Source organism: Salmo trutta, chromosome 5 (genome assembly GCF_901001165.1).
Source record: "Salmo trutta chromosome 5, fSalTru1.1, whole genome shotgun sequence".
Lineage (NCBI taxonomy): Eukaryota > Metazoa > Chordata > Actinopteri > Salmoniformes > Salmonidae > Salmo > Salmo trutta.
Genome location: NC_042961.1, coordinates 38761496 through 38775116, shown reverse-complemented (window position 1 = coordinate 38775116; position 13621 = coordinate 38761496). Strand labels below are relative to the sequence as shown.

The 13621-nt window shown below is 43.7% G+C and overlaps 1 protein-coding gene across 2 annotated transcripts in view; it reads right to left on the bottom strand.

The window, feature by feature from the left end:
- pde5ab (phosphodiesterase 5A, cGMP-specific, b) overlaps positions 1-10470 on the bottom strand; it is a 93779-nt gene extending 83309 nt beyond the window's left edge. The window contains exons 1-2 of one of the 2 annotated variants that reach the window (XM_029753512.1): positions 10313-10469; positions 6992-7056 (exon numbers count right to left, since the gene is read on the bottom strand). Coding sequence is in view for 1 of the 2 variants with exons in the window: in XM_029753511.1 (XP_029609371.1) it covers positions 10313-10317 (5 nt within the window). In the remaining variant the exon portion in view is untranslated. Of the gene's footprint in view, positions 1-6991; positions 7057-10312 lie in introns of both variants that reach the window. The other variant, XM_029753511.1, reaches the window with a different exon arrangement.
- Positions 10471-13621: the final 3151 nt, after the last annotated feature.

The following is a 13621-nucleotide window of genomic DNA, read 5'->3' as shown; positions in this document are numbered from 1 at the left end:
GACAAAGTGAAAACATGTTTTTAGAAATATTTACAAATTTATTGAAAATGAAATAGAGAAATATCTAATTTACATAAGTATTTACACCCCTGAGTCAATACATGTTAAAATCACCTTTTGCAGAGATTACAGCTGTATATCTTTATGTGTAAGTCTCTAAGAGCTTTGCACACCTGGATTGTACAATATTTGCACATGATTCTTTTAAAAATTATTCAAGCTTTGTCAGGTTGGTTGTTGATCATTGCTAGACAGTAATTTTCAAGTCTTGCCATAGATTTTCAAGCCACTTTAAGTCAAAACTGTAATTAGGCCACTCAGGAACATTCAATGTCATCTTGGTAAACAACTCCAGTGTATATTTGGCCTTGTGTTTTAGGTTATTGTCCCGCTGAAAGGTGAATTGGTCTCCAAGTGTCTGTTGGAAGCAGACAGCACATGGTTTTCCTCCAGGATTTTGCCTGTGTTTAGCTCTATTCTGTTTATTTTTATCCCCCCAAAAACTCCCTAGTCCTTGCCAATGACAAGCATACCCATAACATGATGCAGCCACCACCATGCTTGAAAATATGAAGAGTGGTGTGTTGTGTTGGATTTGCCCGAAACATAATGCGTTGTATTCAGGACATAATGTTAATTTCTTTGCCACATTTTCAGCAGTTTTACTTTAGTGCCTTTTTGCAAACAGGATGCACGGTTTGGAATATATTTATTCTGTTTTTGGCTTCCTTCTTTTCACTCTGTCATTTAGGTTAGTATTGCGGAGTAACTACAATGTTGTTTATCCATCCTCAGTTTTCTCCCATCACAGCCATTGGTAACTGTTTTAAAGTCACCATTGGCCTCATGGTGAAATCCCTGAGCGGTTTCCTTCTTCTCCGGCAACTGAGTTTGGAAGGACACCTGTATCATTTTAGTGACTGGGTGTATTGATACACCATCCAAAGTCTAATCAATAACGTCACAATGCTCAAAGGGATATTCACTCTGCTTTTATTTTTACCAATAGGTGTGCCTCTGCGAGGCATTGAAAAACCTCCCTGGTCTTTGTTGTTGAATCTGTGTTTGAAATTCACTGCTCGACTGAGGGACCTTACAGATAATTATATGTGTGGGGTACAGAGATGAGGAAGTCAACAAAAACCATGTTAAACACTATTATTGCACACAGAGTGAGTCCATCCAACTTATTAAGGACATTTTTACGCCTGAACTTATTTAGGCTTGCCATAACAAAGTGGACGAATGCTTATTGACTAAAGACATTTCAGATTATTTATTTGTATTCATTTGTACACATTTCAAAAAACATAATTTCACTTTGAAATGATGGGGTATTGTGTGTAGGCCTGTAACACAAAATGTAAATGTCATCCATTTTAAATTCAGGCTGTAACACAACAAAATGTGGAAAAGCAATGGAGAGTGAATACTTTCTGAAGGCACTGTAAGGCGTTTTTTTTTAGGGTATATGTACTTTACTATTTCTATTTCTGACAACTTCTACATTTACTTCACTATATTCCTAAAGAAAATATGTACTTTTATACTCCCATACATTTTCCCTGACAACCTAAAGTACCTGTTACATTTTGAATGTGCAGGCACCTATCATTATAACATGTTGTCATCCCTACTGCGTCTGATCTGGCGGACTCACTAGACACAAATGCCGTGTTTGTAAATTATGTCTGAGTGTTGGAGTGTGCCCCAGGCTGTCCGTAAATAAATACAAATTAAATACAAATTGTGCCGTCTGGTTTGCTTAATGAAGAATTTGATTGTGTAGCATTTGCTTTTTACTTTCATGACAATTGAGTACTTTTCCCAACACTGGTGCTGTGTGTGCAACAATTATGTCCCACAACCCTCACTTTCTTGAAAGGTGTTTACAATCCTTGGGAAATAATTGTACACCAAAGTCCCACCGTATGCACACACAGAGAGAGAGAGAGAGGGATGGTGTCATTGCTTATGGACATAAGACTATAAGTAAAGATACGTTTTTCCCGAGAGGAACACGTGTACATTCCTAAAATACCAGCAGCTCACAGATAGTCAGTTTAGGTTAATGAAAAACAGGCAGGCCCGAAACAACAGTAGGGTAAATTGATTTCACCTGTAATAAGTTTGTATGTACGTTTTCAAAACACCTCAATTCATCGTGTAATAATATCTTATCACATTAAAAGAATATCCCCACAGGTACTGCAAATATTTCTATCATGTTTACAAAAGAGTGCTCTAACTTTTAAGTATATCCTAAGTTCAAATGCAATGTTTACTCCTCACATCTTTCATTTATCTTGAAAATTGTTTGTAATGATATTCTCAGTTTTGGAATCCCAGATGTGAAAAAAAGCCTAAACACATTAGACCCTAAATTGTCTTTTAATGTTCCATATTTGGTAACGCCGAGGCTCCTTATACAATTTCAGATATCGTGGGAGGATCGTTGTTGCTTGGCAACTGGGGGCGAGAGGTGGCGGTTTTGGGAGTCCTGCCTTCCCCTTGTTGGTTCAGGAAGAGCCTCTTGGAGGCGTATCAGCAAAACGATGATGCCCCCATTTGTCATCGTTGTGTATTTGTCATATAGGCATGGAGCCGCAGATGGCGAACAACGGATGGGTATATCTGCTGCTAGTTACAGACCTCTGGAGGAGATACTACAGGGATTGGATGATGACGTTATAGGAAAGACCTTGCAAACAATGTGTAGACGAGAGGCTCAACACCTGTCAAAATCTGTCCACGGGTGAATACAGCAATAAGCAGACCGATAACCAGAACGATAAGCAGACCGCCTGCCTTCCCGCCTTTGGGACGACTCCCATTGTTTAGGCGGAGACAAGACCATCTCATCATTATATACAGTATCTCTGTTGACACCCAGCAGGTGATCTACTGTGCACGGCCAACGTTAATCTTGGTCTAACCTGTCCTTAACATGCAAGGCCCTACACTAGTGTAAATGTCACTAACATAGCACAGGGCTACAGGTTTGTAATGCGCTGTCCTACTTTGATAGAACAGTCCTTGGGTTATCTAACTTAATGTGGTTTATGGGGATGGCTCTCTCTTAATTGCTCTCCAAATTGCCATTGTGGGGATCCGGTGGGGCTTAACGAGTGTGCAACTGATTAGCTTTTCTCCCTGGTATGTAATTGATGCCGGTTGATGTCGTTGAGAGCCTTCCCTTGCCTTAATCAGCAAGTCACTGATTAAAGACTTAGATTCCAACCAGTAGATACCTGCCACGTCCATCAAGGACCACAGTCAACCACTCCCGATAAACCATGTCAATTCTTCAAATACTTCAAGTAACTCAAGATTATGGGGAACAATAACACATGAATTAATACCAATTTCCACTTTGAGTTACAATGGCTCTGGGAACGTATTCCTAGAACTCTCTGTTGTTCACTGAGGTAGTAATAATAATAATAATAATATGTTCCTATCCCATTCTCCTGTCAGCCTATCCCAAAGCACTGCCAGAGTACAGTGTTATCAGGTAATAAGTGTCTAAAAAGACTCATAACCTGTTCATTCCCTGAGAGTGGTTCTGAACTTCAGTCGGTAAAAGCCAGAAGCACCTTTGACAGAGCTTTTCGTTGCAGTAATCAGTGACCTAACGCTGGGGTGTTTTTACTGAGGTACACACTGTCACTAGTTAGAGTTCCATGCACAACAACAAGACAAATTCACATCAACATTGCCGATAGGTAACGCAACAACAAGACAAATTCACATCAACATTGTCGATAGGTAACGCAACAACAAGACAAATTCACATCAACATTGCCGATAGGTAATGCAACAACAAGACAAATCGACGTCAACTTTGCTGAACTGGCAAACAGTTTCTTATTTTGATGTAGGAAGAGAAACGGCCACGTGTGATGACAGAGAGAGAGAAATATTTATATTTGAACTAAGTGGTGGTCATGCATTCTTTTCAAATCATGTGTTTTCACAATGTTATTTTCATCAACATGAGCATTTTCAATATGGCTCCAACAATACTATTGTGAGGGTAAACTGCCACTTCCTGAAAATCTACCAGCACAGTGTGTGAGGCAGAACAACCCATCACCGTCATTCCCCCACACCCCATTCCTCCCATTTTAACACATTCTATTAGATGATAAAAAAAAATTATTAAATGAAAACTCCATTAATTCCAACAGAGAGGCCTTGGTGTCTGGTGCAGTGGCAGCAAGCAGCAGGCAGGCAGATCCAGCTATACCCTAAATGAATTAACCTACTGCTGTGTCTGAGCTGTGTGTGGAGCTGTGGGGCTCTGCGGGGCTGGTAGTGGTGGGTGATGAATGTGTGGCATTAGGCGCCAGCCTGCCAGGCTGGGTGTTGGAGATGAGCAGGCTCTTGGGCATCCATCAGCGCCCAGGGAGGTCTGTCTGGGTATAGCCAGATGCCCAGGATGCCTGGTTGGCACAGTCGTCTGGCGGGCACAAACACATGCAGAAAGGTAGAGGGAGATTGTGCAGAAGAGACAAAGAGGGAGACAGAGAGACATGGAAGAGGGAGATGAGAGAGAAAGAGAGCGTGAGCGAGAAAGAGGGGGTGAGACAGAGAGAGTGAGATAGAGAGAGATATAGAGAGGAGGGGGAGAGAGAGAGAGAGAGAGAGAGAGAGAGAGAGAGAGAGATACATAATATGACATTTGAAATGTCTTTATTATTTTTTAAATTTGTGTGTAATGTGCCTTGGCAATGTAAACATATGTATCCCATGCCAATAAAGCCCCTTAAATTGAAATTGAATTGAGACAGAGGGAGAGACAGAGAGATACAGAGAGAGAGAGAGAGAGAGAGAGAGAGAGAAGGAAAGATAGAGAGCACCAGCATCCCCTGGGTGGTTCGGCTCGGCTCTTTCTAATAGATATTAATGACGCTGCCACATTGTTAATAAACCCATGGTTAATGTTTGGTTCTAGAGAGAGTCTGGTAAACATTGTTCAGTTTGTAATGTTTTTGTTTTAGGAATTCGTTCACTTGTCACAGGTGTGAAGAATGCCCTTGATTACTGTGCATGCTTTAACCAATGTGCTCCTAGTTGAGTGCTTGTTAACTCAGTGATGAATTGAGAAATGTGATTGGCACCCTGTTTTTATATCCGCTGTTCTCGTTGTCTGAGGTGCGGCCGCCCAGGGGATAAGATGCAGGGGAGAGGGAAGCTACGTTTGACTGAAGCTGTGGCAGAGCTCTTTCGGAAGCCTTCGGTTTTGTTAAGAGAAGTATGATTTGTTAGATGATGCCCGGAGTTAGTTAGCTGTCGCGCTTTCCCTCCGCCTGCACTGAAACCGTTTTTTTTGTTTGATTTGATTATGTAATTGATTTGCGTTACATCCGCCCTCCATTTTCGTGCAACGCTAACTGGTTTATTTATGGATACTGACAGTTGGAGGGAAATAAAATAAACTGAAGAGTGACCTGCCTCTGACACTCCTTCCATGTTCTTCCACTCAATCCCTAACTAAAATAACCTTTGTAGCCTGTGGTATAAATGCTGTTTAGAGCTCCCTATGCTCTTGGTGTAAACCTAAAGTGGTGTAGTCGGATCTATGGTACTGAATTGAGTTTAGTCACAGCCCCTCTCGGCCAGGGTGAGACACAGTCAACTAAACAAGGTTTATTTCAAAATATAGTAGCCAACCTTCGACGTGAGCAGCAATAAATTGATGTTACCAATTTTGCCCTCTAATGTTTATATCAAATAATAATTCTCAACAGGTGTGTTTCCATGAATAATATTCACTTTAGGAAGCCATCATTGGCCTAAAACTCTTCGACCCACCCCCCCCCCCCTCTGTCAGTTGTCATGTCGTTTAATACAGTGGTTCCCAACTCCGGTCCTCCAGTACCCCCGCAGCACACGTTTGTGTTGTAGCCTCGGACAAACACACCTGATTCATCTCATTGAGGGCCTGATGATTAGTCGACAAGTTAAATCAGCTGTGCTTGTCTGGGGATACAATACAAATGTGTTCTGTTGGGGGTAACGGAGGACTGGAGTTGGGAACCACTGATCTAGTAGACCAGACGCAGACTCATGATGACCCATCTTCCCAGCAGCAACCTCCATCACACACACACGTCTTAGCCCAGGACGGGACAAAATGAAGCACGTGACTCAGGAGAGTGCTAGAGATGGATATGGCCATATTTATGTATCAAATATTCCATCTTCCTCCTCCATCCTTTTTGTTTATTCTCACACACTCAAGAGATTTATTGAATTCAATTTCCTCGCATAAATGCTGAGACGTGTGAAAGTGAGACACTCACCTCGGGAGCGGAAACGTGTCCTAGATTTAGTTCCCGTCTGACAGGGCAAGCGTCAGCGACACGCTATCATAGCTCAGACCTCATAGGAAATACATGGCCTGGTCAGTGTAAGTGTTTGAGCTATACTTTAGTAGTACTCAATCATGTTACCCTTGAGTCAAATCTGAAGTACTTTTTTAGAGCCTGAAAGCTTGGAGTCATGTTTTTCATCTTTTCTGGGGCCCCTGTCAAACCTCCCCAGACCTTAGGTGTGAGGGTGTGAAGCTAAGACGTGAAACCCAGCACTCTGCATAACATAGCAGTCTACCACGTTTGCCCCCATTCCATGCTACCTTACATATACAACCTAAACTAAGCAGCAGTGGCCTTTTCTACATCTGTTAACTTTATCCTCTTCTCTTGTTTGGCCACGGCACTTCTACTCATCTCGTTTCTTGGCTATTTTTAAGCAAGCGGCACTTGGAGTAACTCATGTCCCGAAATTGATATTTGGGACGGACACAATGGGAACTTGGCACTGCTCTGCTACCCCCTGAGGGAAAAAGTGAGTCATGAAACCTCAACAAAAAATGTCAGCCGCCACCGCGTCACTGAGGTCTCACTCCATTACCAGAGAGAAAGGGAGAGGGTGCGTGTGCGCGTGTACGTGTGTGAGACATGTAACGGTCTCCTGAGGGACGTACCGTAGATCAGATATGCATCTTTCAACTTTGCCTTCTGCTTTCCCCTCTGGACGATTGTCATTCCCCTGTGATGAGAAGCACATGGGCTGTTGCTTACATGATTGCATTATGAAGTAATAACTTCCAAGCAGGGCTTGCAGGCCTAATCCAAATGAAGCCTGTGACTTAGCCATTAATAAAACGGATAGAACCCTTTTATTGCTTTTCTTTTGAGCAAATATATATTTATAAACAGAAGCGACACACCAGTATGTGTGTATCTTATCATGGATTTGAAAGCTGAGCTGATTTCCTGGTGTTTTTACAGTCTTTTATGTCTAACAACGAAAATGATAAATAATACAAAAAAATTACATTTCTAATTAGTTTGCTCAGATTACAAATTAAACCACCAGTTGGGGAACCCTGACCTGGATGGAATAATGTGATCCTTCCTTAACCCATAGGAAGTCCCACCTAGTTGACTACTTCAAAACCAAACCTTAACACAACTTACCAATCGAAATGAATGCCTAAACTTAACTCAATGTTAAACCCTTTAACCTAACTCCTAACCCTAACCTTAACCCCTAGCCTAGCTAAAGTTAGCCACCTAGCTAATTCTAGCGTTAGCCACCTAGCTGACATTAGCCACAACAAATTCATAACATATCATACAAATTGTAACATGTCATCTGAATTGTAATTCGTAATATATCCTACGAATTGTAATTTGTAATATATCATACTAAATGGATGATGCACATCCACAAATGAATACATACCATACGAAACACAACATATCATATTAAATGGAGTATCTTGGATTTACATACAGAATAATACAATATGCTCTGAGACCAGGTTGTGAATATTCAAGTCAGACACTGTCAAACCATGAGATCTTATTGCAAAAGACACGATTAACAGGCAATTCTGGTGTTTGAGAGCAGAGTGCAAGACAAAGACTGCAGTCTGATGGAATGTTATTCTGAAGTGAAATGTTGACCATTATCTCTTCAATTTGACCAATCAAATTGCTCTAGTCAAAAACACCCCATCTGCCAAGAGTCACTGCTCCAGCAATACATACATGTACACACCATCAGTATTGGCCACAGGTAGCCTAACATTTAGAGTGTTGGGCCAATAACCCGAAAGGTCGCTAGTTTGAATCCCTGAGCCGACAAGGTGCAACATCTGTCTATGTGCCCTTGAGCAAGGCACTTATCCCTAATTGCTGTAGGGTTGCCATTGATAATGGCAGACCCTGGCTGTGACCCCACTCTCCGAGTGTCTCAGGGTGAAGAAAGAAAAAAAACATGTGTCCAAATAACACATGCATGTGAAACACAGGACAAATATAAGCACCCACCAAATTATTATAATACTTGCTCAGTTACATCGACACACTTTGTCCATCAACATACTCAGCCCTTTCAGAAGATAAAAGAGCTCTCCGCACCCAAAAGCACCAGCAAGGGACCCACAAATCCAAAGAAATGCCCCAGAGACATTTCCACAACCAGACCAACAAAACCAGATTGTTAGGTTTTCGGGCAGAATGAGTAACAGACCAGAACGGACCAAAAAGCTGTGAAGAAGAAGCCATCTATAGTCAGAACAAACAACAAACTCATCCCCAGCATCAGGTACAGTAATCTACTGTGACGGAAGCCTCTCCTATCCCCCGTCACAGATAAGCCAGCAGGACTGCAGGGATACTTAGCCGATAAATAGAACAATGCAAAGAATTCTTCCCCGAGTCCAGTCTTAGGCAGAACTAGAACAACATGTGCAGAGTGCTGATGCCCTCTGATGAAGCACTGTGGTTCAGTTAAGAACAGAGGGAGAGGCCCATAGTTAGTAGGGAAGGATGTGCCTTTTGTGTTTAATGACCTTATAAAATGGGGTGACAAAGAGAGAAGAGACAGTTGGTGGACCGAGAGAAAGGGAGAGAGAAAGAAGGAGAGAGAAGCATGCTGTCTCTAGAGTTTAACAAGGAAACGGACCAGCAGGGAAGCCCTAAGCTACCCCCATACAGACACCAGTCATCACAGGGTTTGGGCAAATCAGGATAGTCCACTCTAAAAGGTTAGGGGTCAGAGGTGATGCTGCTCAGTGGTTTGTATTTTTGGCTCAATAAAAAATGTTTTAGAGGAATCTCTCCCTCCCAGGGTCTGGCACAGACACCGACTCCCACGAACTCCAGCGAAGATTGGCTTCACTCCGCGAAAAGCTGTGTTCCTGGGAGCCACTGGCGATGTTTACTGTGATGTGTTTATTAAAATGGTATTTACATCACCATGGACGTGCATAGGGCAACGCGTAAAAGAGACCCCCACGCTTCTGGCGAATTGAAGCATGAGCTGGGAGCTGTCAAAGAGCGAAAGACAAGAGACTAGACATACGCAGCAAGGTTACACAAAACCACGCCCACTACAGTTGCTAACGCTAAACGAAGGACAATAAATGTAGTCTGGAGGCGACCCGGGAAAAACAAGCCTACACGTTGGAAAAGTCTTGGACTGTGAGTGAATATAAATCATAAGGACGTAAATGCCACTTAAGTTGTTTTTCCGTCTGCCTGGCGTTTCTTCCGCGCCAGTGTAAAAGTTTCACTCAGAAAGAGTTACGTCGTGAGGTTGTTCCATTATGCACAGTCAATTATAGTCACAGGTCTGCTGCGATGCCATGCACTTAAAGTAATGCCGTCTAGCAAACACACATCCACTTGCACACACACGCACCAGAGGAGGCTGGTGGGAGGAGCTCTAGGAGGACGGGCTCATTGTAATGGCAGGAATGAATGGAATGACAAACAAGTTGTTTCCATGTGTTTGGTACCATTCCCTTGATTCCATTCCAGCTATTACAATGAGCCCGTCCTCCTATAGCTCCTCCCACCAGCCTCCTCTGGCACACACACACACACACACACACACACACACACACACACACACACACACACACACACACACACACACACACACACACACACACACACACACACACACACACACACACACACACACACACACACACACACACACAGAGACACACACACACACGCACACACGCACACACAGACACAAGCACACTCCTAAATGCCAGAAGTGTTTCCTGGTTGTGTGTGAGAGCACAGTGTGTTCTCAGTTTCATAGTAGTCCCTTAATATGAAGTGCGCCCATAACTCATCAGAGCTGCTGGGATAAGCACTCGTAAACACACACACGCACATACTCTCCCAGTCACAGCGATGGGAACGATGATAAACTCACAGGCAAATGGTGGTTGCGGTTGGGACGACACAGCATCCCCTCTTATCACTGCAGTACTCACCCCATGGTGGAGGAATGTGTTCCCTCTCTCTTCTGACCACGGCTGCTACCACTGAACACACTCTGACACCGGAGGCAAGGGGTTTCCTCTCTTCTCCGTTCTTTCCTCCTCTCTCTTTTTCTCCTCTCCTCTCGTGTTAAACTTTTCCCCTTTCTGGCGAGGGCTCTGGGAGGACTGGCTGTTTATTTATATCCTTTTTTGGGACTAGAGGGGATGGAGGAATAGAGGGGATGGAGAGAGGGATTCATAATTGCTCCCTCTCTGCCAAGGCGGAGAACTCGCCGGCCCCCACCGCTACAACCCCTTCTTCCACCCATCCACCTCGCATCCTCCCCCTTTACCCCCCTTCCTCCCTACTGTGAAGCCCTGCAGGGATAGAGAGCTGTACTGAGCTGGGACCTCTTGTAACGTGGTCTCTCTCTCCCCCTATCTTTCTCTCTCTCTTTTCTCTCTCTCTCTCTCTCTCTCACACTAACTTTCTATTTCTTTCCCCTTCTCTCTTCTCTTTTCCCTCCCTCTCCATCTCTCCTTTTAATGTATATCTCCCTATCTCCCAGCAAATCTCAGAAGAGACAGGCTCTTCAAACACACCGGCCCATTATTCGTGTGTGTTTATGAGCGAGTAAAAGGGTTGACACTGAACTCTCAGGTCCACCACTCCCACTAACTAGACTCCATGTTTAAGTCCTGGTTGGTACTGGAATTGACCTGCTGGGACAGAGATATTCCCTCTCCACTCCTCTCCTCTGTCCTCTACACTTCCCTAGTAACAAGGAGTTTCAGAAGTTGAAAACAACAGGGAAATCACAGTGTCTGGGGTGAGACATGATGCGACTGTGTGTGTGTGTGTGTGTGTGTGTGTGTGTGTGTGTGTGTGTGTGTGTGTGTGTGTGTGTGTGTGTGTGTGTGTGTGTGTGTGTGTGTGTGTGTGTGTGTGTGTGTGTGTGTGTGTGTGTGTGTGTGTGTGTGTGTGTATGTGAGTCTGTGTATGGGATGTGTTAGCAGTTGGATGTAGTCTGGGGGTTTGGCTGAGTATGCGTGTGCGTACAACCTCACGGGAGTGTGTGTGTGAGTGACGGTGCATGTAAGGTCTACGATGTGTGTGTCACCTGCCGTGGCGCAAGGATGTGTTAAGCTTTGTTCCCGCTGGATGAAAGGAGATCCCAACAGACCCGCTGGGTGGTTGGTCCTCTGCTTCAAAGGTTACGGGGGTTCAAAGAGACATCCTATTCCTACGCCAAATGCTACATTTCTTTGCTTAAATCTGGTTCCTTCAGATGCGTGTCATGTAAAGTCCTCCAAAACTTCCCCAAAAAATTTTTTGTACTCTCTAGTGATTATCTTAGTGTCTTTATAGGTCATCAAAAGGACGACACAACTCAGATGTAGGCCTATCTTGTTTATAGATCATATTTTACCGGCGGCTATTTTTCCCCTCGCTCTAACGTCCTATTTGGTGTCCGTAGAGCTCGTGATAAACTTCCTGCATGTGTGTCTTCAAGGCCAATCACAGAAGCGGACTGTACAGTGTCCAGTTCAGTGTTTAACCAGCATGCTAAGGGCCAAAGGAGAGGGACACCATTTCCTGTGGGCCAATTTTGTCACACGTGATATTTCACTACACACCTCTGGATCTGTCTGTGAGGCAAGGGATCTCACTATCACATACGTCTGGGTAGAACATTGTTCATATCACTAGTAAAGACCAGTGATGCAATAAGGAAGGCTGATACAGGTTATAGAGATAGGGCAGGTAGATTGTGTTAGTGTAGATTTCGATAAGAGATGATGAATATTTAGACTTTGGAGGCTTGCTGATGAGTTTGCTTTGGGATAAGAAGGTGCATGACGCGCGCGTGCACGTACGCATGCGTTCGCGGACAGTTCACATGCGCAGACACACACACGCGTACACACACACGCGCGTACACACACAGTCACCCAACGGTTGTTAACACACAATAACAGGTCCTTGGCTTGTACATTTGAGACAGAGCCAGGCTTGAACGTAGAAATATTCTGGGAATGTACCCAGTCACTGCACACACACACACTCACACGCACTTCTTGTCCTTATTGGACTCCTTCTGCCATTCTGTCACAGCACAGAACCCCCATCACCACTACCATTTTGGCCCACATGGCTGTATTAGTTGCTGTCAATTTCAGGCCAGAGGCAGGCAACTGTCAACATTAGGAGCCCGAATGGGCAACATTCTCTCTACAACAGCTGTTGTTTACCATTTTCACAGTTGGCGCAGCTGTGATCCTTAGCTCCACTCAGTGTGTAGTCATTCAATAAATGATGGCTATATGAACTTCACATTAACACAGTGGTCCACGTGTCAATCAACTGGGCCCAACATCTTGATACAGAAGTTAATTGACGGATGGTTTGTCGTTGTGGAAGTGCCACTATCACATCTCATTTGCCAGGCGGTATGATGCCCCTGAGTTTTTCCAAGACCACACGAGGAAAACACCCTGGTACTGTGCCACCACCGGTGAAGGGAAATAACATGCTTGACTCTTATTCTCGAGTCAACAAATGGAAGGGTTCTTGGAATCAAAAATAGATCCCAATCAAATATGAAGAAATGCCAGCATAGTATCACAACAACAGGTAGAGAAAGAGAAACACGTATCAGTTTAATTAAAACTGAATTCACCCGAGTTGCTATAAAGGACTTATACAAGAGCTTTTTGTGACCTGACAAGGACGTCGTCCATTTTACAATAAGATCCTGGACCAAAACATGATTCATATCCACAGTGACCATAATAGCTTCTGAAATACCAGATAATTAAGTGGACATAATGACAACTGAGAGGAGATAGGGGGACAGACCGGGCAGTCTGTGTGTGTGTGTGTGTGTCCACGCATCCTGTTCTTTCATCTCTATTCTGATCCACTTCTCTTTCTACTCCTCCTCTCATCCCTCCTCTAACCGGTCCCAGTAGTGGTTTGATGTGGGAGGGGAAAAAGAGAAAAGATTAAACAAAACAGACCTATTGAATTCATTGGAGAAGAGACAATCCATTCACCCACAGTTAATCACAGATCAAATTAGTTTTTTTTCTTCTTCTCACCCATAGACTCATTTCCAACTCATAGAGGCAGACGGCAGATATAGATCTGTTTACCATTTGAAACGCCAGTCAGCCCTGTTCAGCTTCAAATGGTCTGCTGGCCATTCACTCTCTTTCTCCTCTCTTTCGCTCTCTCAATCTCTCGGTCTTTCCAGTCCCGGTCTCGCTTTTTCGGTCTCTGAGGAAGTGTGGCTGACATAACTTCAGTCTTGTTAATTT